The sequence below is a fragment of the Poecilia formosa genome, unplaced genomic scaffold (assembly GCF_000485575.1).
Source record: "Poecilia formosa unplaced genomic scaffold, Poecilia_formosa-5.1.2 Scaffold28, whole genome shotgun sequence".
Taxonomy (NCBI): domain Eukaryota; kingdom Metazoa; phylum Chordata; class Actinopteri; order Cyprinodontiformes; family Poeciliidae; genus Poecilia; species Poecilia formosa.
In genome coordinates this window covers 474,393-501,859 of record NW_006799967.1, presented here as the reverse complement: position 1 = coordinate 501,859, position 27,467 = coordinate 474,393, and the positions used below count along the sequence as shown (strand labels likewise).

Genomic DNA, 27,467 nt, shown 5'->3' with positions numbered 1-27,467 from the left:
GGTCGCAGCATCGCAGTCACACTGGTTGGCCCCGGCGCTGTGAATCTGTTGCTATCTGCTCCATGAGCTTGTTTCCATGAGTAGATCGTTTCATCAAACAGAAAAAAAAAGAAAAAAACTCCCAACAAATAACAACCTTTTTGTTTTTTTTAGCTGCTGTGACGACAGGAAACAAATGTCGTTCATAAAATATTGGCTTTTCTGACGTTCTATTTATTAAATATCTAATAAATAAATTTAAAAAAACCTTTCTCTTACTCTCAACTGTTCATCAATCAATCACTTATTTCTCATAACTTTACTCTTTTATTATTTATCCCTAACTTTTTTGATTCCTCATTCCATCTTCTTTCATAGAAAACAGGAGGAACAATGTGTGCTGGGTGAAATTGTGAAACTTAGTGGTGGCAGCATCATTCTGTGGGGGATTCTTTTCCTGTAACTGAGACAGAATGAATGGGACATTGGATGGAGATAAATCCTGAAAGAGAAACTTTATTTGAGCAGCTCAGAGTAAAGCTTGCTCTTAAAGGCCTAATCAAAGTTCAGCACTAACTCTCACTGAGGGGCAAGAGCTCAAATTTGTTGTTCTTATGTTTTCCAGTCAATCTGACTGAACTTGTGTTTCTCTGTTTGCTTTGCATATAAAAATGGGCAGAAATTGTATTCATACATAACTAGAATTCATAAATAGATTTTAATTTTTGAAAAATTCTAAGAAAAAAGAAAGAAAGGTCAGCTTCAACAAAACTTATGGTTCAACACGAACATGGACAATAAACCACAGAGGTTAAAAAAAAAGTCTCGTTCATGCATCAATTTCATAAACCTCTGATTTGTGTGTGTGTGCGTGTGTGTGTGTAGGTGTGTGTGTGCGTGTGTGTGTGTGTGTGGATTCAGCTCAGGCATGGATAATGCAGATTTAGAAAAACAAAGGCCTGCTTATGTCATAGCGGCGTTAAGCTAGCAATTCTTGCAGGTAAAGCAGAAGAGACTGAAATCCAGCTTCCGGATAAACGGAATGGCAGCACATTCAGCATCTTCTGCTTCCTTCTGTCTCCCAGGAAAGGTTTTTTTTCTCCCCTTCCTGTCTGTCTACACTTCACTTTGAAATGTTTGAATGACGTGTGTGAAGTCCAGAAGTAAAGCACCGTCTCCGTTATTTGACATTACATGGCAAAAACCGAGCAAATGTTGTTTATTAGTTTAGGATTATATTTAAAGCTGTCCCTCTTTCAGGACGTGTTTACCCGTCAAGTTACAATAATGTTTTCAGGGGTTGAAGCGAGACCAACTGACCTCGGCTGCCATCTGCTGGACTTCTCATGAAACTGCAACAAACCAACTTTTACCATTTTTTCCAAACGTCTTATTTTTTTTAATCAGTTCTAATATGAAATGTTTACTTTATTCAGTTTTATCTATACAATATAGATTTGTATTAAAAACATACTATATATGTAAAAAGGATAATCAATCATTCTTCTTCATAAAAATTAAATACAACTATCGTTTTTAATGTTTTAATGTTAAAGAATGAGGAAAAACAGAACGTATTGCACTATTATATGCATGATATAATGTTTTCGAAATGTAAAGGTCAGTTTAAAAAGCTTCACACTACACTTTACACTTTATAGTAAAGTGTAAAGTGTACACCTTTAGCTAGCAATCGCTTGCTAGCTTGGAAATTTGTCTAATTCTTTAACTGATGCAGTAAATTTTCACATCCTTTCTTTTCTCAACTTGTTCCACAACATATGTATTAAAAAAACAAATTGAGATTTATTTATTTTTTACAACATAAGCCGTCCATCCATTCAGGGTCACAGGGCAAGTAGTGCCTCGCATAGTTAAAAGATACTTTTGCTCAAATTTAAAACAAAAGTCTCCGTCTGCGTCGATCACCTGTTTCCTCCTTGGGTTTTTGTAAAAAAAAAAAAAAACTGTAACCACCACAAATTTTTAAAGGGTATTAAAAACAATTGAATGAAATCACTGCAAAGACATTTTCCCAGCTGTTTTTCCATTGCCCGTGGAATTAAGCAATTTGATATTTAAAAAAATAAATTTGCTTACTGGAAATTGCCATTTTCATTTCAAACAAACTCTCCTTTTTCGCTAAAAAAGTTTTGCCTCTTTGACAGGTGATTTTTTTTTTGGGGGGGGGGGGCGTTTTGAAATATGTTTATTTTTGGAAAATTGTAATGGAAACACTTTCTGTCGCGTCACACGAGTCACATGATCAACAACCATGTTGCCGCCGGCGCAAACCACGAAGAAGAAAACAACAGGAAGTAGAGGATCATAGCATGTTTTTTAATGACTTAAAAGGTGAACAGACTTGCTCACGTGTGATTTTAATTGCGTTTTTTACTTAATGGAAACATTAGCACAACATTGGCAACATTTGGCGCATGTGTAATAGAAACGCAGACACTGAGTGAAGTTCAGAATGAACTTTCAGACAACCCACATCAAGCTTTCGACTTTCAGCGGACGTCCTTTCAAAATTCGTTTACTAGTTGGGAAATTTGTCTCATTCTTTAGCTGCAGTTGGAGGGCTGAAACAAAATCAGTCCAGAGGTCAGAAATGGCTCCCTGGGACTTTGGGACACCCCAGCCTAGACTCTCCCACCTGAGTTACGGATCCCAGTAGTTCCTCCAGAGATACCTCTAGCCTTTTGTGAAATGTTGCACATTTTCCACTCGGACAAAATCGCTGAACTGGTCACTGAGCATTTCTCCAAAGTTACAGTCACAGCTGCTCCGGACGTGGCTCGTGCATGCGGCTGAGTGTTCCCACGCTGCGGTGCACTGAGGACACTAGGGCCGCACGGACACCGAGTCCGCCCGAAGCCGTCCGAACCAAGAGGGACGGCGAAGTTCGACAAACTTACAGGACTTGGTAAAGACTTCAGCAGCTCTTCGCTTTTCTATGACAGAAAGAGCTGCGGGATTATTTGCTTTCGTTTGATTTCTAGCTGAGCCGCAGAGACATGAGTGGACTGTCCACAGAGGAGCTGTCCCTCAATGGACCTCTGAAGGTAGGAAGGAGCTCACAAACTCACATTTTCTAATATTGGTGTTTAACTTACCTACTTTTGCTTATGGCTGTATCTGCCATTCATCTTCAACATTTACTTTAAAAAACGATAAAAAGTGAAATATTCCTACTATTTTCTTGGATTAATATGTATTAGGAGAAACAGTAAAATATGTTTTACTCGAATTAATTTAGAAGAACAACGGCTTTGTTCTTCTAAATACCCGTGATATTCAAATTTTGCTAACTTTGCGGGTTAAATGTGTTGCATCGTCGTTTTTAAACACTGGTTGCTCTTAACAGGCCGACCAGCAGGGGGCGACCTTAACAGAATAAACTCTGATACTATTGACCAATACATAGGGATTTTAGTTTTAAATAACTAGATAAGTTAGACTGGCAGACGTTGTTGAAACAAACATTTTGACTGTTTGAAGGTACAATTTGTCATCATTGATTTTGGGACTGGCGAATTGTTTTTTGTTTGTTTGTTTTTGTTATTTTTAAAAGTCGTTTACATTTGTTTAGGAAATTATTGGATTTATTAAATATTTTTATGTGTCTACATGTATATATAATGGGATGACGGCAAATAACTTTAACTATTAGTTAGACAACGAAAAATGATGAATTTTTATGTCCAAGCAACAAACCGTCCTTACATCTCCCATAACTTTGATTAAACCCTGCTATAAAGCGTAAATCCATTTCTTTCACATGTCCAGGTTTTGAGATGTTTGCTCACAGCGTCGCCTCTGAATTAAATCTGAGTTCTTGTATAACTTTGCGGCTAAAGCAACCAACCTGAATGAAGTCGTAGAAATTAGGAGTTTTGCTGACACCATCCAGAACCACTCTGACGCGAAACGTTCTGGTTTTATTTTTGATGCGGGTTTTTTCTCCTGATCTTTATTTATTTATTTAAAAGATATAATTAATTTTCTGATAGATCACACTGATGGATTATATAACATTCCATGTAATATTTATATAAGAATCTGAAAAGTGTGGCATGCATTTGTATTCAGACTCCTCTACAGTTTTTACAGAACCATCTTTTGCTGCGTTTAAACTTTAAAGTAATTTTTGCATGTTGAACATTTTGATGTGACGCAGTCGGAGCTGCAACTGTAAGCAGCTTCTCTGGCCCTGTTGAGGAAAACCACCCCACAGCATGATACTGCCACCACCATACCTCACATTGAGAATATGGCGTTCGGAGTGACGTGAGGTGCCAGTTTATCCTGTGTACACACGACTTTACGTGAACCAGAGTGATTTCTTCCCTTTGGTTGCTGAGTTTCCAGGAATTTTATGGACCCATGTTGCAGAATCATACACAGGACGCAAAAAAGAAAGGATTTATTTACAATAAATACTGAATATGGACAGTGATGATAAGTTCTGGTCTCACAGTTCTGCAGCATCTGGGGAAAAGAGAGGCTGTTGGCACCGTTTGGACTGGTGTAGATAGGTCTGAAACGATTACTCAGATTAATCGTGATGAATCGATTATTGAGATCAGCTAATTTAGTTATCAATTCACTGTTAACTGGAGTACACAGACTCCAAAAGAAACCATTTGATGAAAGAAAAACATACAGACAGCAGTAATAAAGCCAAAACTGAACAAGAAAAGACATACTTTTTGTATTTACGATAAATAAAAGTTGACCTAAAACTCTTCATGCGGCACCTGGTCAGAAGAAAAATCGAATGTTAAGCACCTTTTCAGTTCTTAATAGTAGTTAACATATTAATTTCATTGAATTAAACAGAAATTGTGTAAAGTAAATACATAATTTCTGCCATTTAATGTATTATACCAGAGTTAGCCTGAAGCTACATTTAATCTGCAACTCTAACTACACATTTATAGTGTTTTTGGTGCTTTATGTAACAGTTATTTAGATTTCCTTTAGTGGATTAAATATGAAAAAAAAACAACAACGCAACAATCAAGTGATTTTGAATGTGACTCATACGGGTGTCTCCCAATAAATTGTCACTTTGAGTTTTTTTCCTTCCTTCTATGTTTTTTTGCTTACTGACTGTCCTCAGAGGGAGCTGTAGGAGTTTGAAACAGAAGTGGGTGGAATACCACAGAGGATCTGCAACTAGTCACTATGAATTTTAATGCTTTGTTTTAATTTGACACATGCCCTCAGCTTTCTCCTGCTGTTTGGTTACAGAAACAGGACCAGAGCTAGGGGTTGGAAAAACAGCAAAGGCGAAGTGGACGATTTCCCGTGGCGTAGAGGTTGATAGAAAGTTCATATTTCTGTTTTCAATGTGGTGTAACAGGCACCATTTGCAAACGAGTGAATGAATGAATTTTTGGACCGAAGCCACACAGCAGTCATTTCAAAACATCTTTAACATTCACTACCAATCTAAAGGTGTGGCGAAAACATGAAGCCTGTTATTTTTTTTTTCTAGCTGCTGGATTGTAACCAGATTTTAAGCATCCACACATCTGTTGTCCATATCTGCTAATTCAGGTTCAAAATTCAAAAACAATGTACAGGAAAGAGGAGAACAAATAGAGAAGGAAAACTATACAATAAAACACGTTTTATAACAAGTTTATCTGTCAGAAGAGCGTATTTTCACATCTTGTTAGAATAAAAATGTTCTCTTCAACAAGACGCCGGTTCTGAATTTTTTTTTACTACAAAATATGGCAGTGAAAGGCTTCCATAAGAAATAAAGTAGAGGTTGATTGACAACGCTAAGATCCTCCCCCTGGCTCTGATTGGTTGTGTTTTAGTCAGGAGCGCTGTATTTCTTCAGATGGCAATGATAGAATATGGAAAAGATTTATATTTTCACAGATTATCTGACTCATACAGTCATGACACAGTGACTTTTTTTTTAAGTTATATACTGCCTCTTTAAATGAGGAAGGAGTATGTTTTGAGAAAGCAGTCATTCTGGTTGTTTACCGTCAGCCGAGTTAGTTAGAGTTAAGTTATTAGCCTAATTCTATTTTTGACCCATATAGGAGATGTGGTAGATTCAAGACATAAATCTTTTTAAAAAAAAACAAAAAAAAGCAAGAATAAAGATAATGTGATTTTACAAAGTAAATGCTTTTTCATAAGACCTTCTTTAGTGTAACAACATTACCTCTAATTCATCATGGTGGCAGGCTTTAAATGACCCCTGGAGTCAGAGCGTGATCTCCTGGGAGATTCTGCTCTATTCTGGAGAGATAGAAGTGATATAATGTTAGTTTGATGGACGGACGGAGGGAGGAGAGAGGGAGATGGACCAGGGCCAATGATCTGCAAGCACAGGAACTAAAGAAGAGGCAGAGAAAAGATTTCATTGAGAGCACTTTCTCTACCCAGGCTGAAAAAATGGGAGCATGCCACAGAGGATGAGAGGATGAAGAGCAGCCAGGTGTTTTAGCCCATTTAGGCTATTAGTTTTGTTCATTAGATGCTCCCGGTTCAGGCCGCCGGCGGGGGGGGTTTGGGTACATTATTATTATTAAAACATTTTGTCCCCCCACCACCACCCCAAAAATGAGAGTCACATCCAAGACCCGGCACTAACGCAGGCTGAGGAGAAGCTGGACGCGTTTCCACTCCTTAATGTTCCCAATCGGAGCGGAGCAGAGAGCGGTACTGGCTCGCGGCCGATGCCCGGAGGAGAGCTGCTGCTGCGGCGGCGGCGGCGGCGGACCAGAGGGAAGGCGGCACCCGAGAGTCGCTGTTCATTACCGGGGATCTAGGCGAACCTCGCCGAGGCTGAGGCTGAGGGCATGGGCTGCGCTCCCAGCATCCACGTCTCTCAGAGCGGGGTGATCTACTGCCGGGACTCGGACGAATCCAACTCCCCCCACCAGACCACCACCATCTCCCAGGGCACGGCGGCCGCCACGCTGCACGGGCTCTTCATCAAGACGGACGCGGCCGAGACCATCCCCTCCGTCATCACCTACCAGAGCCGCCACTCGCGCAACAACTCGCACCGGGGGCGAAGGGAGAACAGCGGGGGGCACGTCCGCATCGAGGCCGAGACCCAGACCAGCCACGCCAGCGTTAAGGTACCGGTACCGGTATACCGAACGGATCCGCGGTCTTTTTTTTTCTTCCTTTTTTTTTTTTTTTTTTTGTACCGTAGACAACGCAGTCGCCGCCTCCGTGTTGTGGGTGATAATAGAGACTCGGTGGAGGCCTTTGTGTTTTCGTCTTGGTTTCTCCTCCACAGGAGGGCCCGATGCTGCGGGTGTTCTCCTGAATCTGACGGGTTCATTCAGGCTCCCGCTCATTCATTGTCTCTGTCGGTCTGCATCCACACAGTCAGCAGGGAGAGCTGCTGTGTAATGATGATGCTGAAGTTTTGTGACAGTGGCTGCTTTGCTAAAAGGTCTGAGACATCCATTCTGTCACGTCGCTCCAGCAGGTGGTTCATGCACAAACACCTATAGCCCTGATTTAAGTTCTGATGACAGTTTAACCCATAAGTTGGTTTATTTTACCCAAAAAAGCCATTAAGAATTGTATGGAGCCACAATAAAGTTGAAACCATGTGGAAATGGCCCTTTGTACAGAGCCGGATTTATAAAATGTTGGTCTGTGGGCTGCTTTTGGTGCCCTACCTCCCATGAATGGCAGTTACAATGGGTTGTTAAATAACAGTTGTGTGCTTGAATTTGTTATATAATTCACATCAGGGGTGGGTGATATGGGCTTAAAATTTTATCATGATATTTTATAGTTCTATTGTGATAATAAAAGTGACAATATTACTTTTTTAAGGTAACATTAGTAGGCGACTTGTGGAGCAATCATAGCTCCACAAACAAATACTGCTCTTGATAAAAAAAATTATAATCTTCTGGACTTCAGTCACATTAAGAAGTGTATGATTTGTATCACTAAGCTGCTCACAGTAACCAAATTTATTCATATTTTCAAATGTATTGATATGTTTTGATTCTCACATTGAAAGAACCGTGGAAGAAAATAATTAAAATTAGCAGTCATTTTCAGTTATTCTTTATATACATGTATTAGTGTCTGAACAACAGACTGAGCAAGTGGAGGAAATCTTTGTTTGTTTGTTTTTTTCTTTTCTACATCATTATTTGACCCTGAGTTAAACTGCTGTTTGACAAATTTACAAATTCTCTGTTTGGTCTCATTCTACTTTTCTTGTAACTAGCAAGTGAAAAATACCTATTAACAGAAATTACAAAATATTAATCAGAGTTGGTTCGATAAATTTTAGGGGATAAAAGTTGCGGCTTACAGATTTTCAAAGTAAAATGAAGTCAGCTTGTGGGCATGAGGGGCGCCCCGAAATCTAGAGTCCCACTCGACTTGCACCACTTAGGCCTTAATGCTAAAGTCTAACCCGAGCTTCATGAATTGAGTCATTTAATGCTCGTCTCAGCTCTCCATTGTATCATTCAGCTGATATCAGACTGTAAGTGCTCCTATTCTGGCAGTCACTTTGCATCTAATTGCTGCAAGTTATTTCCTTTTGTCACTCTGCTAAATGTTTGAGTACAGACGTTTTAAGCCCTGCAGACTTCCTTTTTAATGTGACTGAAGTTAACCCACTGCACTCTTTGTTTGCGTTGTACTTCTATCATTCTGTGTTTTCCTTTTACAGCTCACGTGTGTGAACATGTTGCTTTTTATGTAGAAATCTTTGTTTAAAGACGAATGTCTTGTGCTCAAACTGTTAAATGTGGAGACGTGAACTCAGTCTGAAAAGAAAAGTTCTTTGGGAAAAATTACGGAAGTGGCCCAGTAAGGTGCATTTTGATCAGTTAAAATCTGACATTCCTGCATTTGACCTGATTTTTCTGAAAGCGAATTCATGTGGATTCTCTAGTGGAAAATAGCTTCTTTTTTTTTCTTTTTTTTTTTTAGATTTTATGACATTTAAACAACAAAGTTTATGTGGATTTTATGTGATAGTAGCTGACTGTAATTTTAAAATTGTGGCATACATTAATACCCAAACTCCCTGAGCCAATCCTTTACAGCATTACAGAGCAGCTCTGCCCAGAGACTGCCCCACTCAGCTCCTTCAGACTAGCCAGCAGCAATTAGCAAACACCTGGAGGAAGTGTGCAATAGCTGAGCTCATTATAGAGGCTACTTCTCAGAGAAATGGTAAAACCGTCGTTAAATGTTTTCAGGTAAAAAGACTTATTCATGTGAAACTTTAATTGCATTTCTTATTTAATGGGAACGCTGCAATTGCAAAATTGTGTTTTGTTTTTGTCGATATCAGCGATATATTGATATCGCACACATTGATATTGCACACATTTGTAACAGAAAGAGCTATGTTTGCCCACCGGGAAGCAGGAAGTCCAGGATTACTAATGAATAAATGCTTCCAATATGTTGGAAGTAAGAAAACTACAAAACATCTTTCAGCTGAATTTATTTTACATAAATCGTTATAAAGAAAAAAAACAAAGACAATTATTTCCTTCTCTAAATTAAATATACAGACAATAAAGGTTTGCACAATCTCAATATTAGATTATTTTACTTCAATTTTGAGAGGGTGCCAATAAATAAAGAGGCAGATGTTTAACACTTATTTGGTTCTGTTTTTATATTCAAAGCCCTGCCTTTATATTTAAAGGAAGCTTTTATAATCCATTAGGTTAAGTTAAATTTACTTAAAGGCTACTGTTATATAAAGGTTATCTAACCAGAAAAAAACCAACTAACACAAAGTAACATGATAATGTCTGTATGCTGGTGTAAAAAGGCCTAAAATCCAACTGAGACTCGGCCGGTTTCCTTATCACATCCTGTGATAAAATTATATGGTCTGTGTGCTTCACAGTGATCCCTCTCATGAGGAGGCATGTGAACATCTTGATATTTATGATCAAACCCTAGAGGATATTGTTGTGTTTTGTTAAGAAGCAACGCAGCAGATGATCGAGTCATCAGACTCCCAGAGCACGTTAACCCATTCTGACCCAGCTGAGACCGGGAACGTCTTCCAGGAAGAAACCATTCCAGCTACGCTTCAGCTAAAAGCAATAAAAAAAAGACAATAAAAGTTAAATAATATAATAGTGATAATAAAACCCAGTTGCTATAAGTATTTTTGACGTCCCTGGTCAGCACCTGGTTGAACCATCTGCAGTTTTTGGGAACATTACAAAATGCCGAGTGGTTGGCTGATGTGAAAAATACCCAGCATGACATCCATCATATCTACTGCAGCTTTAATGTTTAAGGAATTAAAGTATCTCATCCACTTACCACAAAAAAAAAAAAAAAAAACTTCAAGCGGTCATTGTTAAAGCTGTTAAAGAAGGAAATACACAGTATACTGCAGTCAAGCTCAAATGTATTCATGCCCCCGGCAGATGTAGGCAGAGTTAAAATGATTAATCGGATTAATGTTAATCATTTTAACCCTGATTAACACGCACGCGAGTCAGAGGGTCTTTTCGAAACCCCGTGGCGCAATGAAAGTGAGGGCCGGCGGTGCCGGCTGAGGTGGGATCCCGGGCCCCTCCGAGGTCCGGGCGCACCACCGGCCCATCAGGGAGGTGGAGCATGAGCGTGTGTGATAGGACCCGAAAGATGGTGAACTATGGTGAAATAATAATCAGATTATTTTAATAATCTGATTCTTCTATCAGGTTATTAAAATATTTGTCGACTAATTTAGCAACAATCTTTATCTACACAGACTCAAAAGGCCATTTTGCTGCATAACATCAAAGTCAGAGCAGTAATTGAGCCAATACTGTTGAAAACATATAAATTTAGCATTTATGATAATAAAAAAATCATTATGTTCGACCCAAAACGTGGTATATTTTTAATTTTGTCAAGTTCAGATTCATTGGAAAAAAATCTCCCATTAAGCACCTTTTGTTAACTAATCACTCATATGTTAAAAAGGGATTGCTTTATTTGATTTTTAATGTATTTCTAATATTGTATAAAATAAACTTAAATGAAAAATCTGTAAAATGTGGCCGATTAATAGCCGATTTAGCCGATTAATAGTTTAACTGCCAGAAAAATTGATTACTACTTAACTACTTAAGTAGTCAATTAGTTGTGGGCTTGATTTTTCTATCAGAAACAAACTGTAGGTTACGTAAACTTTTGATCAGGGTCATTTGGGTAGTTTCAGCCATTATTATGGTTTAAAAAGAGAAAACACAAAAATGTGTCATTATTTGGTTTCAGCCATACACTACCTATGGGTTGTCATTTACATTTAGTGACAAAATTTGACAGTAATGTGAAATCTCTGCCAAGGTATCTGCATCTGTATTTGCTGACCTCCTTTTCAAGCTGGCTTCTGCCTGCTATGCTCTCCCTCCTTTAGCTCTGAATGTCTGGATTCAGTCAGATCACACTGACCTGTTGTTCATAACTAAACGTTACAGATCAAAACTTTCATTCTTCTGATAAAGATACACTGTGCTTGTTGTCCATAAATAGACATTTTACAGCAGCGATTGCAGAACACTGAGGGCATTGTGTTGCGGCTAGCTCTTCTCCGGACACTTTCATTCAGGCTATTCTAAGCCGCTGCCTACGGCATGTACTTCACCGTGACTTGGATGACTAGAGTTGTCTCTCAGACACTCGAGGAAGAGCCACTTCCTACAATGTCCGCCGAGTCCAACGACGCCCACAGAGGTCGCCGTGAAGTAAAGCTCCTCCAGCAGAATCTCATGGAGGAGCTGGGATGATACAATTTTGGTGGCAAATTCTGTTTGTTCATTCGATCAAACAAAAGAGTGATCCACCGATCTTCATGTACTGACAGCCTGTTTGACTGCACCGTGATGCTACTCAAAATGTTTCTTCAAATATGATATAGTATTTTTGAAGTTTGATATGTTGGAAGATTATTATTAGACCTCCAGAGCGGTACTAAAGGATTCTCTGCAGTGGTTATATATTGATTTCATACTATAAAGCCTCATAGTAAAAATAAATAAAAAATACAATCGGCTACTAAGCCTATTCTGTTATAGATTGGCAGTGGATCCATCGTCCACTAGGGTGCTTTCGCGCTCCGTCATGATTGCATTAAAGTGCAGTATGAGAGAAATACTACAGTAAATCACTATTATTATTATTATTCTGTCTTCCCTCTTTTCAATGGTGTAACTGTATCACTTTGTCGCCAGCACTTTGATAATGTCATCTTCAGCTGACAAACTCAAACTAATGCCTTTCTTTCCAGTTGCAAAACGCGCATCGCTCTCCTCCCTGCGTTCATTACGGTTTTGTCTCTGAGTGGTTTTATTTCACTCCTCATGATGCAAGAGGAAAGTAACAATATATATGTTTACTAAGCAAAATAGCAAAAGTAGTGACGCACAGTGATTTGGATGAGTAACTTTAATCTGGTTACTGGATTGGAAATAGGAAAACGTCAGATATTGAAAACGGGTTAATAAGACCCTCCTTCTGGCTCCTGATTGGTTGTGTCTGAGCAGAGGTGGTGAATTTCTGCAGATAGCATTAGGAGAACTGAGAGGAGGCAGAACAGTTTGATGTTTTTAGAGATCATCTGTCAGGACTTGATGGCAGGCGGACTTGTACAATGATAAAATAGGGAAAAGACGGTTTGGAAAGTAATAATTATTGTGTTGGTTTCACACTTTATGCCAGTGAGATTGCTAGTCTTTTGCATAGTCTTCCTGTGGCAGATGCAATTTAAATACCAAAGACGCTAAAGGTTGCAGTGAGTGTTTGGGCTGTGAGGAAAAAGAGATTTATCATGGTAGCATAATTTTCTCATATAATCCTGTAATATCTGCTTCTCTTTGCTGGTGTCTCTCTCCAGCGGTCTTTGGGCGAGAAGCATTTAAAGGCTTTTAATACATTTATAGATCAAGAGTTTTTTTATTGTCCAATCAGTGTGTGTGTGTGTGCGTGTGGAGTGTGTTGGTTTGTCAGCTGTTCCTTTGCTCTCGCCCAGTTTCATCACCAAGAGACGATCAATGATGCCATTTATTATTAAAACCATCTGCCTCACCCTGCAGGATCTTGATCATCCGCCATGGTGTTGATCACGCTCCTGTACGTGTGTGTGTGCGTGCACATATGTGTTTGTGTATTTTTGCATGCACAAGTGATCTGTTTACCCCTCTGGTGAGTACGGCAGGGGTGTGAACAGTCACATGTAGGAGAGCTGATGCTGGTTTAGAGACAACACCATGGGGGCTTTGTGGAGAGTCGCTGACTTACAATGCACAGATCAGAGCGTTATTGGCAACTTCTCACCATCATAACTGTGCAAAAGTTCAAGATCAGTAGGGCTGTAGCAGCAATACATTCAGCTCACTTGATGAGACTTTACCGGATCAGCCTTTGTGCACATTTCGAATGTGCACAAAGATTTGTCAATATTCCCTAATGTCAGAAAAAGACAATTTTGTAAGTGAGGTGTTTCCATTAAATAAGAAACGCAATTAAAATCACATGTGAAGGAGTTTGTTCACACGATATGCTGTTAAAAAAACATCCTCCTACCACTTCCTGTCTTCTTCTTCCTGTCTTCTTCTTTGTCATTTCCACCAGTAGCAACATCCGATTGTTGGTCACATTTGATGTGGAAAAAACGTTTTCTTTGCAGTTTTGCAAAATACACCAATTTCAGTGCGACTGAATAAACCCACCTGATCTGAGCACCAAACATTTTGTCGAAAAACGTTAAGTATTTTTTCATTTTTCTTTTTTTTTCAAAAATTGACATGTTTCCATTAAGTGGACTTATTTTCGTAATTCCAGTTTGCGTAATTATGTGGTCAATGGAAACACAGCTGTAGTGCAAAAACGTACACTCCCCATCTTTTGTTTTCATGAATAACGTAAAAGTTTTAGTGGTCACATTCCGATTTTCAAGAATCTATAGTCAGTAGCTGCGTTTCCATTACAAATGTACACCAACGACACAATTTCCTAATTGCAGTGTTTCCATTAAATAAGAAATGCAATTAAAATCACACGTACACAAACTTATTCACGTGATAAGTCATGGCGGCGATGACAACTTGAATGGACAAGTTGTTAAATGGACCAAATTTCCAGCAACCTGTCATGAGAGGTTTATTGAAGAAAACCCAAGATGTTTAAGCATTGTAATACAGTTTAAAAGGCAAGTACTAACCAAATGTATGTGAACTCCAGAATTTGAATGGAGGAAAAACAAAAATCTTAATAAAAAATATCTTCTGGCATTTAGCAAATAGCAATAATTTTGGTAATTCTGCTTAACCCAAACAGGAAAAGTTTGTCCTAATTTAGTCAGACAGTGAAAAAAATGGTTATGCATATTTTTAGGAGTATATGTATGTAGTAGAATATGTAGTACTAATATATGTAGTTTCAAATGTAGATTCAGATCTGCGGCTCATAATAAAACAAGCTTACATAAAGCATTGTGATCACTGATATGTTTTTAATGCTGCTCTATTTACGGTTATGAAGTGTAGACTACTATACAGTAATATGCATGACATTATCTGCTGTTTTTGTTGTTTTAAATTAAATTATTTTTTTTCTTTTCTTTAAAAAAAATACCATATTGACTTGATCAGAATGTTTTTGGGGGTTTTTAGCGTGGAGAAAAGAAAAAAAGAGTTTTTGGGAACTTTTGGCTGATATGTCTCCACACACAGTGATGCAGTGTTTGGTTGTAATTACGCCTGTCACAGTTGTTACATAATCGCCGGCCGCAATTATTGGCGCTGACCGCAATCATTTCATATAATGATCATAATCATGTATAGTTACATGTATGTAACAGCTGGATGAAACTAACATGTCACTGTTCTGTCACAATTTCCACATTATTGCCCCCTGACTCAGGCTTTTCTCTGGCCCTTTGAATGACATCATGCTGCTGCGCCCATTCGTTTTTTTGTTTTCTCCTGCTCTGGTTCGATGGCACCTGATTGGAGAGTTGGAGCCTTTGTCTGTCCATCACTGTTGTTTAACCCCCCCAGATCATTTTGATTAGCATCAATTAGCGACCGCCACGGGCTTAATGAGAAACATGTGGAGGACGTGCATATCGTGAACCAAAGGGTGTCAAGATTTCCCAAACCTGTTTCGTTTCTCCAGAGTAAATGCAAACCATCTTGAGCTTTGAGCAGTGTATTCCTGGTCCTGTCCAAGCCCGGTGCAACAGCTTCATTCAAACCAATCTGGAACCGGCAGTGCTCTGTTCCCAGAGGAAAAGATTATTGAGTGCATTGACCTATTTGGACTTGATGATGATACCCCATCAGATACTATTAAGCAAAGCTCAGATCCTCAAGTCTTTGTATGTAGGAAAGTATTGAGTTGTGGTTTATATGCACATCCATACACACATTGTGAGTATTGATTTACTATTAGCTTTTTGCTAAAGATGAAAACCTTTGTGCAACAGTTTGTTTATGCTTTAAAAAATTATTATTAATTTTTCATCTAATTTTCTTTGTAGAGGCAGTGTCATAATCACTGGCCACTAACTAATCAAAAACGTTACACCAACATATTAACAGTTCCGAACAAAATGGTGGAAAACTACCTTAAACCAGAAATAAATACAATTGCTTGTTGATTAACCAACTGTGTTTTGTGTCAAATGATCCATGGATTATGTATTGGCGTTGTGGAAAAGACATGCAGTGACTGTAGGGCTGTTGTAAGCCAGGGATGCACTGATCCACTTTGTTCCACTTCGGATACAAATATCTGAGGTTTAAAATCGGCCGATACCGATCGGATACAGAAAGACAGGCTGAATTGATTTGTAATGCTTCTTTTTTTTTTTTGTTTTACCACACATAAATGTCCTGAATTAAAATTTAGCTGATAAATGCACCAATACAGCACACTTAAATACACCATGAGCTTCTCAAGCTTGGTACCTTTAAAAAATATTTTTTTGTAAAATACAGGTAAGGCTGGGACTTTAACGTATTAATTAACCACATAGATTTTAATGCTTTTAATTAAGGAATTTATTTGCCTTTTTGTTTGTTTGTTTTGTTTTACATACAAAAGTCCAAATATGGAACCTTTGTCTTTCAGTTTCTGGTACGCCCGTAAATCTGACGCACAAGCGACATCCACAAAAAAAAAAAAAAATGTGATGGATGAAAAAGCTGCTTCACTTGGTCCACTGAGGATTTTTTAAAATATCTTTAACTGGTTTTGTTTCATCATTAATTTCTGGAGAAGTTCTTATGTTTCCATGAAATTTAATTTAATTGTTTTCATACTCCACTTAGTACAATGCAACTAAACAAAAGGACTTCATTCCTGGTCATTCCTCGTAGCACGATCGTAACTCTTGAAGAAAGCTGTTTTCTCACATGACAAAGAAAAGCTATGTCAGAGCATCAGATGATAAGTGAGAGCATGTTGCTGGTTTCGTGGAATCGCTGCAGATAAGACTGAAACGTGTAGCTGTGTACAGACCGAGGCCAACCTCAAGTCTATCCAGACTATTGAAGGACATGTGATCTGCAGATAAGATGAAGCCTCATTGCAAGGACTGTGATCCAAATTACACCAAATCCTGTCTGAACAATAAAGAACTCTTCTGCTTAAAAGTCCAGCCAGTGACAAGACGGGCCCCAGTCTGTGGTCTCCTGTTACTAAGAGAAAATTACTTAATAATTACCAATTAAAGACATGACTGATCTTCTCTTTGTGTATGGAACCTTAGTTATAAAACATATTTTTTTGCAACTTCACATGCTTTTTTCCAGTTTCAGTTTTGTTTTTCAAATTGAAGATTTTTTTTTAGCTTCACATTTTTTTCAGTTTCAAACTTTTTTTTGATTTTCAAAATAATTTTGTTGTTTCAGATCCTTTTCTTAAATAAAGGATATTATACTACTCATTTATAGTTGAAGCGAGATTAACTTATATGACACATATAAAATGAATTTTGATGGCACTTCCCTTCATGCTGCGTCCAAATCGATAACATTTCAGGCCTCAGATTGTTTAGATTTGAGCTACAAATTTCAACGGCCGAATCTTCCTTTAGTAGCTGAGGTTTTACAGCAGCGTCTTCATTTCATTCACGACCTGAAGACACAAACCCGATGTGAAGACGTGTAGGTGAGGATGCGTCTGGATGTAATTTGATGTTTTCAGGGTCTGTTTCCATGGCAGTGATGATGTCCAGTTTGCAAAAATTTGTTTTTTTAGAGGGCACTTAAAGAAATGCTTATTTAATGTTGTTGATTTAAATGCCAGGAAAATGAACTAAAATAGAGCTAAACATCGACAAAACCAAAAGCAATTCTTCTTCATCATTTTTGTGTTTCTGCCTAATGATTTGTATCACTATAAAAAATCAATTTGAGGTTGTAGAACTTACGTTTTAGATGCATTTTAAGAGTAATTAAGAAGAGTTTTTCCCCCTGCTTCTTTAACCTATTATTTTTTTCAGCATGTCTTCTGTAACCTTTTTCAGACTTCTAAAATTAAATTAACCTTTTGTCTTATTGCTCTGCTTTTTCCTTAAAACATCCTGTTTCCTCACTCTTGTCCCACTGTCTGAATCCTTACAAAGTGTAAACATTCAGTCTTCTTAAGTCTCCTGCATCACATCAGTGTTGTCACTACATCTACTTTTGCACCTGCACCAGACTTCAGTAAAATTCTCTCCAACTAAATGACAACGACTTCCCTCTGCATTTCCGACACAGAGTTACGTTTACCGAGCGTTTTCTCTCCGATTTGTTCTCATGATTTGCTTACAGAACTGTTCTGGCTTCTGCTTACCCTCCTTCCTGTTCTGTGTCACATCTGGCAATGTCGTCCTTAAAGAAAACACAATTACTTACTCAAGTTCCCGTGAAGCCAACCCCCAACCACACTGATATATTTGGAGTTTGTGCTTGTCCACGTTTGACGCATTCAGCAGTGGTTCAGTCCTCTCCGCCTCTATGCACTGCCTGTCATTTTTACTCGCTCTTGATCCTGTAGCACATGAGCTCGTTGTTGGTGATTGATTCCCGTGGTAGACCTCAGATCTTTTCAGACTTCACCCGTGTTGCCGATGGTGACTCTGGCTCAATACAACGTGAAGGAAGCTGATAAAAACGAAGCACAACTAGTAGCAATGGCATTTTGTGGAACAACTAATGTAGAGAAGTCTGTTTGGATGTGTAGTCAGAGTGGTGGGATTGTGATGTGATGCATTTCAGTGAAACAGACTTCTTTCATAATTTCACAATTCTAATTTGTAGCCATTGTTTACATCTGGATGTACCGTGTCAGACTTCTTCTGGCACAGAATTATCATGCATGTCTCACATCAATGACATAAAAGTTGTGCAAAATGCGTCATGAACGTTCTGACAGCAAGCACTTTAAAAATACTCTGATATTTAGGGTGCAGCAGTGGCATAGGGGTAAAGTGTGTGAGCCATATATGGATGCCTCTGTCCTCTATGCTGCTGCCACAGGTTCGATTCCCGGCCCAGTGACCTTTGCTGAATGTCTTCCCCCTCTCTCATAACCCACTTTCCTGTCTGACAACTCTCAGAGGCAGAAGCAACCTTTGAAAAGAAAATAAATATCAATTGGATATGTATCCAACTTAGTACCACAAATCAAACTTTTTTGAGGATGAAAAGATCAAAATTGGACCATTAGGTCTGCCGTGAAAAAGTGGGATATAAGTTGCATTTCCCTCCTATGTGAACATAGCGTAAGACATTGAGGATTAAGTAGTTCTTAATCCAAAAGAGAGTCCTACATCGGTTGTACCTTGTGGCAAGGTCACATACAGCACTGATCACAAATGTCGTCAAACTAATAAATTTAGAACAGCACAAAGCGGCTACTTTAATTTAACAAGAGTGGTAAGCCTGTGTAGTGAAGGAGCAGTACAAGTAAAACAAACCAATGAAAGTATGCCCAGATAACATAGCCAGTAAAAACACTTACCTTTCAACCAATGATGCTTTCTGTCCACTCAGCGTGAGACCTCTGCATTTCAACTGTTGTTAAAGTTGCACCACGCTGTGCTTCTGTATCGAAGAGTACTGCAACAGATCCCCCAGGACGTTCTTATCTTCCAACATCACACACCCTTCAGATGTCGCCATTTAGTTTGCACTTTGTTCAAACATTCAGTCAACAGTGGCGTCATTTGCAATCAATGCCATTATAGATCAGGAGATGTGGTCAAGCATGGCAGATGTGGTCAAGCATGGGAAAGTTGTTTACTAGAGTATGTACGATATTTGAGGACTTTATTTCTACATCAGCAATATTCCTTTCCAGTTTTGCTATCTGAAGCAGTGATGACTACTCAAACTAAGACTCTTGAGATTCTCAAAGAGTTGGTCGTTTGATGATGCTGTTAGAAATTTGTAGTGGGTACTTGAGATTTCATGTGGGCAAAAACACATCCCTTTTAGGCCTAATTACTTATGACGGATAGAGGCGTCATGGTGGGCGGTTGAGTCACCGCCTCCTAACTTCCTTACACCATTTGTATGACAGTTAAGTAGTTTGTGCACAAAGCCAAACTCCACCACCTTACACCCTGACCTTCCTTATCCCTAAAAAGTATTTGCTTCGCCCCAGAGACAGAATGTGTCTCCCCGGGCCTTTGTGGTGTATGAGCGCATCTTCTGTCTAAGACCCCTGCTTAAGAGACAGCCAGCTCACAAACAAGTGGATTTACAGAAGCTAATACCAAAACATGACACACAGAGCTCCTGCTGTGTCAGCTGCAGTTCTTCATGACATAACGCACCTCTTATTCCCTCTGAGCGTGACACTAACCGTGTCTGTGCACGCATATGCTAGGAAAGATGCACATGCAGCTGAGTTGCCATTCACACCTGAGTGACGCATGTGGTTTTTAGAAGAAGTGCGTGAAGACAAGACACACACACGCACACACACGTACCTGCAAGCACGGTGTGTGAGATGATCCCGCAGTGGGATTAAGCCGGTAAACCTGGCGGGTTCAGTCTGTGGCTAGGCAGCTAATACCCTCTAAAAGAGGTTTGCAGCAAACGGCTGCCGACCACTCTAGCTCCGTGAAAAATACCCATGACTGCAGCCTGGACCAGTTTAACCTCAAAAGCTGCAGCTACAGATTCAGACGGAATATTAGGAGGGGAGAGTTTAACTCGGCACGTCTCCTTTCTGACAGCATTTGTTGCTGCGTGGACTTAAAACCAAAAGCAAGCAGAGAAGCACATTAGAAGCGGTAACAGACGGATTGAGCAAGACAAAAGCAATATGCCAGTATGCTTCTTGACATCAATGGTAAAATGGTGAGAGATGCTGACACTGTTTTGAGTTGTCTGTGTTTGTTCTCTGTTGATAATCGTTTCTGTTTCTTCTGCAGGTTTCTGCCACAGAAGAATGTGTGGGACCTATGAGGCTGACTAAGGAGCCGATACAGGTAAGAGCGTGTAGCAACATCTGCAAACACTAACTTTTATATAGTTTGGATCCATGTTTGAGGGCCACAGATTCAAGGCTCAGTCAAAAAAAAAAAAAAGTAGACCACAATCAATTTCATCTGCGCATTACAAATGATTTGGTTTATGACTCTTTAAATATGTGTGTGTGTGTGTGTGTGTGTGTGTGTGTGTGCGCGTGTGTGTGTGTGTGTTACTGTCTTTGAGTAATTTAATATGGAGGCCTTGCAAGATTATTTCTACGTCTTGAACATGTTTGTGTTTTGTCACGTGAAAGAAAAATTAAAAATATGTTGTTTAATTATTGATTTGGTATGTCTTCATAATTTCTGCGTTTATTTTTATATATAGGTGATTTTTTTAATGTTATTTTTTTTCTTTTACACAAAATGTCAAATTCAGTTAGATTGAATGGAAAGCATGTGTGAATCTTTGTTTTCAAGTCTTGCCTCAGAATCTATATTATTTAGGCCTGTACTTTGTTTTTTGTTTTTTTGTATTTAAAATATCTTCTAGCTCCAGTGTAAAGTGTTTTTTACTAAATTTAAGTATATTGATCTGTGAGAGTGAACTTGTATTATTATGCCATTTTCAATATTGTTTATTGTTTATCACAATGGTTTCCGGGACAGTTTATAATCCAGCAAAATTTGTTAAGGTGGCAGGTTTACACTGTACACAGTGTAGTTTCCTCTTCGGTTCAGTCTCGGTACAGAGACTGCTCATTTCCAATTGTGCACTAAGTTGGGTTTAGGTAAGGTCCTTCTGCTAATGTAATATGGGAGAAAAAAACTAGGTAATAAAATTATGCAAAAGCCTTTAAACACTTGACTCTTAATTCAGCCGTAAATAGAAACTAAGTTCAACGCAGAGAGGAAAACAACCAAATCAAATCACAGTTTGTTGGGATAACTGATGGTGGCTTTACGGCCTTAAAGGGGCAGCATTATGCGTTTTCCATAGTATCATTTTATAGTACAATGAAGTAACTTCAGTTATATATGTCAAATATGACTTAAAAGAGTTTTGACTTTAATATTTAATGTATTGAAATTGGGCCTCTGTCTCTTTAAAACCTCCTGCTCCTTCTGAAACTCTACCTCCAGGAAGGCATCACAACATGGCTCCTCTATTAACTCTTTAGCAAAGTTTTTACCAGCATTTCACTGAGAAGCAGCTCTTATAATGAGATCAGGCCATGTGCCGTTCCACTAGATGTTTGCTAGCTGAAGCTGGCTAGTCTGAAGGAGCTGTGTGGGAAGGTTCTGCTCTGTCAGGCAGAAGCCCAGAAGCTTTGAAACTGCGGATCGAGGTCCAACCAGACGTTTTGTACAGCTGAATAGTTGACATGGTAGATGAAAAAATTTCTCAAACATGCATGAAAGAATCAAAGCAACATTCCAGACATGCTCTGATCATGGTATAACATCAAAACATGATGTAAAGCTAAAAAAAATTTACATAACATAATCTAACTGGGAAAACGCATGGGGAAAAAATTCAGCTGAAGCAAGATAAAGATAAACATGTTTTGTTCCTGAGTTTGTCCTTAAAAAATATATTATTTTATTAGTCGCACCAATAAAATCTGGATTTAGTTCTCGCACATAAAAATAAAATAACACCAAATTTGTGATCCGTCCCTCGTGACCATCTGTTTTTTTTTGGGTTTTTTTGCGAAACATGTCCTGAGCTGACTCTCATTACTGTGGTCGAGTTGGCCTCTTTGGAGGGCCGTTTCCGCGCCTCCCTCTCCTCTCTCTTCATCAAGAACGCAAGGCACCGGGTTCTGAGTCGGGGATTGTCTGCGCTCATCCTCTGGTTACGGATTAGGACGTATGGCGGGGAGATTTATCCTTATGTAACGGGAGGAGTGAGGGCAGGAGGGAAGTAAAAGCTTGTGGAGGTTACCCAGATGGTCGGGATGTGAGCGCCACAAAGCATTCCTCTGTCCTGGCGGTTCGGCTCGCAGTTGGGGAATGAGCCGCTTTATTAGGCGCTCGTTTATTGCCTTGATTTGATTTGCCTGGATTTTCGAGCTGCGCGAGGCGTTTGACCCGTCTCCAGGGTTTTCTGAGTTCAGGCCTGGCACGCCGCTCGTGTCCGTCCATCAATCTTACAGACCAGACAAGACACATTTGTGCAGGTGGAGGGAGCTTTATTAAAATAAAGTTTTAAAGTCCTTTTTTTTTACGGTCCATAAAACCCTTAACTGCTCCCCTAAAATGTGCACTCTTCCATATTTGTGGCTGTAACTCCAAACTCTCTCCTGTGTCCATGACCTAACCCCTCTTTGTCCTCACCGCTCCCCTCTACAGGAACATAGAGATGAAAAGAAAGATTTAAAAAAAAAAAAAAAAAAAAGCTCTGCAGGGGAGAGCAATATATTGAGAGTTTTTCCTTGACATTTACTGTCAAGGAAAACTGTCCTGGAAACTGTCCAGCCTCTCAGGCCTGGACAGTTTCAAAATCTCTATATACTTCCTTCATCTAATAATGGACTTCAGATACAGCCGAGTTAAAGGAAAGCAACTCTTTCTTATGCGATCGTATTTCTCAGACGTCCATTTGCAGTGTACCTGCAGCATGCTGTAAAACGTGGAGTTTCAATCATTCTGTCGCTTAAAACTTTTATTAACTCATGCTAGCTGTTGCAGAACATGCAGTGCCTTACGCAGTATTCACGGCCCTGATAGTCTTCCATATTTTGTCCCGTTGCAGCATCAATCTCTGATGTATTTTATTGCCGTTTTGTTATTATTAAACAACATGTGGCGTTTTACTCTGACACCTTTCAGCTAAAGTCTGTTGCTATGGATTAGGGTTAAGGTTAAGTCTTGATTTAGGGTGGCTGAATACACGTGCAAGCAATTCAGGCTTCAGTTTGTTAGAAAAATCTTTAACCTGAAAACCATTTCTCAATTTCCTGTCATGTCACTGAAGCTCGTGGCTGTAATGTGACAAAATGCGTACAGATTAAGGTGATGTGAAGTTTTACGAGACACGTTAAGTTCCTGCTACAAGTGAAGGTTCTAGAAAATGTTGATCAAGTTTGTACAAAGTTCAAGTGAAACTGTGCAGACAAAAAATTTGCTGTTGTGCCGTTAATAAGCTTTGGTAATTTCTACCTATCAAATAGAAAAGTGCAATTTTTGTCCCTTTTCATTCTAATAATGACTGTCAGCTTGATAACATTTTGACAAAAGCTTGTTATAATCGGTAATAACTCTTTATTGGGTTGTGGCTCCTCTTTTAAACTACCATACCAGACGAAAGTAAAATTCAAATGTGCTACAACTTCTTTTGTTTGTCCTTTGTGTTTTTAAGGCCTCTCTGCTCTCCTCAGGAAAACAAACTGCACCATAAGCTTTTACAGTAACATCAGCCAGACACCACCACTCACACTCTGATCAGGTTTACAAGACTGATATGATTCAAGTGGACAGAATTTTTATTACGGCACAAAAGCTGGAGTGACAAATAATTAGAAACACTCTCTCACTCAGACCTACACGGCAGATTGACCCGGTGAACTCTGGAAATGTGAGGCAGCCAGCAGCGGCCGTTGAGGATTAGCCACTGGGCTAGCATGAATGTTAACTGTGCAAACAGGGAGGTCAGCAAGGGGTGGCTGGGTTAGCTTGATTTGCGTGGTATTTAAAATGTAGATTAAATATAGGTAGAGAGATAAATATGTAGAGAGAGAGAAACATATAGAGAGGTACAGATATAGAGAGACACGTACAGATACACATATGGAGAGATATAGATATAGAGGGATAAAGATAAAGAGAGTGACATGCAGATGAAGGTGTGGCCGTAACGTTGATGGTGTGGCGCAGAGAAGCCGTTTGTCTAAATGTGTCGGTGCGCATCAGACCAACGGCGCCTCCTATCAGCCTTTTACTGGTAAGATTCCCGGGTGGAAGGTGTGTGCTCCGGTGTCCGTGGGGTCCCCTGTGTGTGGAATTTCACATGCTAGCATCATGGTTACACAAGCCTGCACGGGATCAAAGACTGTAGACCTTTCACAGGCACTCACAAGTAAGAGTCCACCTTCTCCCTCCGACCGCTGCTTCAGTTTCTATCCTCTTGTGCCAGCCCCACTCGTTTTTTTCATCAGATTCAGTGTTTGTTTTTTATCTGTTTCCACCTGTAAAAGCACTATGCGACACAATTCTCCTGTTTTACGGTTTTTAAACAGCACAAGGATTGTGGAAAGTCATGACTTTAGTCAGCCTCTGCTTCTTTTATGCTCTCCCTCATCATCTACCCTCTCTCTCTCTCTCTCTGAGTGCTGACCCGCCGTACTCTCGCTCTGTCCCTGTATCCTTTGTTGTCCTCGGAGGGAGTCAGGAGGTGATGCTGCTGCCAACAGAGCCGAGTGCTGTTAGTTCTGGCTGCGGACCAGAACACCACACATCTCAGAAGAAGGAAGAGAGTTTGCCCCTCCAGGGTGGAGATGTGGGCTTTTTGTCCAGGTTTTGTGCTTCTCGTAAAGCACAGACCCACCAGTGGATGGGAGCGTTCCCTCAATCCTATCCCAGTCAGGACTGCCTCTCGATGGACAAGCCTGCCATCCATGCTGGAACTCACTAGTGGATGTGGAAGTTTGTCATGTCAAAATTTATTTGGCAAATGCATTTCCGTCTCCTCTTTGGCGTATTAACTCTTTTTTTTCTTCTTTTTTTTGGAAAAGCCAAAAACAAAAAACAAAAAAAATACACCTGAAGCAAGTGCAACAACATTTTTGCTAAATTGATGATGTAATGTCTAATTTTGCCATTTCCATCTACCTTTTCTAACATGATACTTAAAAAAGCACATTAGAAAACGTTGATGGAAACATGGCTAGCAAAACTAGCTAGACTAGCTCTTGAAAACTAGTGGAGAAGCTAAGAGAGGAAAGTTTAAAAAGTTTTTGTTTGTTTCATATTGATGTAATAAATTGAAGAAAATATGGAGAAACTAAAAGAAAAGTTTCAGCAAAAAATTAAAAAAATAATTAAATAAAACGCCTGGAAAAAATTGAAGCAAGATCGTTCCTGAAAGACCTGAAACAAGAATACAGTTGTACATGATACCTTGTAGAAGGAGGCAGAGCAGGCCTATGTCAATTATTTTTTGGGATTTTATGCTATTGCATAATACTAAAGTGGAGGTAAAAATGATACATGGTTCTCTTTTCTTTGTTTTTAGTAAATATAAAACAAATTCTGCTTTGCTAAATATCTAAAGCTCAGTCAAAACGACTAGATCGGGTCGGCTGTGACTAAGCCAGAAGAAACATTCAATTGGAAAGAAATGTTTTTGAGTCCAACTTTGTTCTCACCACTTGTCATTGTGCCTAAGGGTAAAACACTAAAACATAAGTTGCCTGCAACTACGGTTTTTTATGTAATGTTATATGGACGAGTGTAAAAAAAATATTTATGCAAATGTCATTGATTTATCACACAAACCCCCATTAAAATACCCTGAAGTTTCTCACTGTGATGTTACAAGTTAAAAAGTTTACAGGGTATGAAGATTATTTTAAAGATTTGAAACCAATGAGGAAAGGAAAATTTTATCTGTAAAAACATATTATGTTTTTTTTAATTTTTTTATTTAACTTCACCTATTTTGGTGCCTCTGTGAAAGTCGCACAACATTGTCCTGGTTCGCTTGACTTCGTCAGGTTCTGCTCGTGTTCGCTAAGGAGGACAGCCAGAGCGATGCCTTCTGGTGGGCCTGCGACCGCGCCGGCTTCAGGTGCAACATCGCACGGACGCCCGAGTCTGCCGTGGAGTGTTTCCTGGACAAGCACCACGAGATAATCGTCATTGACGGACGTCACTCGCGCTACTTTGAGCCCGAAGCCGTCTGCCGGTGAGTCTGGACTCAAATAAATGGGGGAAGACGGGATGTGACATGTTTCAATTCAAAGACCTGAAAACTGGACACTAAAGAGAATTTATTAATTGAGTGTATCCAATATGTTGTAACTTCTGTTGATATCATTCTTTTTTTTTTTACCTGAATCTTAAGCGGCTCGAGTTGTGAGGGCTCGTTGGCGCCATCTTGTGTTCACTGGAGGCACCAGCAACATAGTGAGCCCTAAAACAGCCCTGAGCCCAGTGCTTTTTTTTTTCCATTTGAAAAGGATAAATAAGGGTGTTATGAGCCAAAAGAGGCTAACGAAAATATGTCTTAAATAAGAATCACTAAGCATTGAGTTAATTTGCTGACAAGAGAGCTGCTCTACGTCTAGCGCTGTAGCAGCTGTTAAGTTCATGCTGGTGTGTGTTTCTGTCCCCTCTTGCTTTGTGGCATGCATGAGGATTTATTCCGAGGGTATTTTTAGTCCCCTATTTTTCACTGTTTTCCCCTTCCTGCCGGGCTTTCCAGGAGTATTTTGGACATGTTGACTTTAATGTGAGATCTATGTCTGGATTTAGTGCAACACTCAAAGCGCAGATTAACGAACAGAGGCATCAAAAACTGGGCGTTCTTTGCCCATTTAGAAAAACGTAGCGAAATTCACCACCACGTATTTCGTCCAGTGATTTATTGTACGTCCTTTGGAAATTTTCCCAAGAAACTGACCCAATAGTCTCCCCTGTCCTGTGATAACCACAGTCCCAGCTCCTGCGGTGCCTGGCCTCTATCACTCCCTTCCTTAATATAATTTTTTTTCCTTCTATCATCATCTCCCCTGAGGACTTCTGCCATCGTCCGTTCCCTCCGTCGCTCCTTTTTGTGCTCCATCACTGTCGACTCGTTGCTTCACCACCTCCAGACCACTTTCCCACACTTCCTGCCAGCTGTGTGGACTCGTTGGCCAAAACCTCCAAAGCGCAAGCCGCATTTGGTGTTTCTGTGTTAAACACAGAAATGTTCTGTCCTTCTTCTCCGGCAGTGACATCACCCCCATTCTGCCCACATGTCCGTCCCGCTCCTCGGTCCAAGCCACCTCTCCAAAGTCCAGCGTCAGAGTTTAATGAT

At 39.5% G+C, this 27,467-nt stretch overlaps 1 protein-coding gene across 4 annotated transcripts in view; it reads left to right on the top strand.

Moving 5' to 3' along the window:
* Positions 1-2,343: 2,343 nt before the first annotated feature.
* Positions 2,344-27,467, top strand: part of pde8b (phosphodiesterase 8B) — a 45,249-nt gene continuing 20,125 nt past the window's right edge. The window contains exons 1-4 of one of the 4 annotated variants that reach the window (XM_007548790.2): positions 2,344-2,908; positions 2,985-3,047; positions 20,405-20,461; positions 26,161-26,351. In XM_007548790.2, the coding sequence (XP_007548852.1) occupies positions 3,000-3,047; positions 20,405-20,461; positions 26,161-26,351 (296 nt within the window). In that variant the 5' untranslated portion in view covers positions 2,344-2,908; positions 2,985-2,999. Of the gene's footprint in view, positions 3,048-6,325; positions 7,101-20,041; positions 20,331-20,404; positions 20,462-26,160; positions 26,352-27,467 lie in introns of those variants that run through there. The other 3 variants (XM_007548789.2, XM_007548788.2, XM_007548791.2) reach the window with 3 other exon arrangements.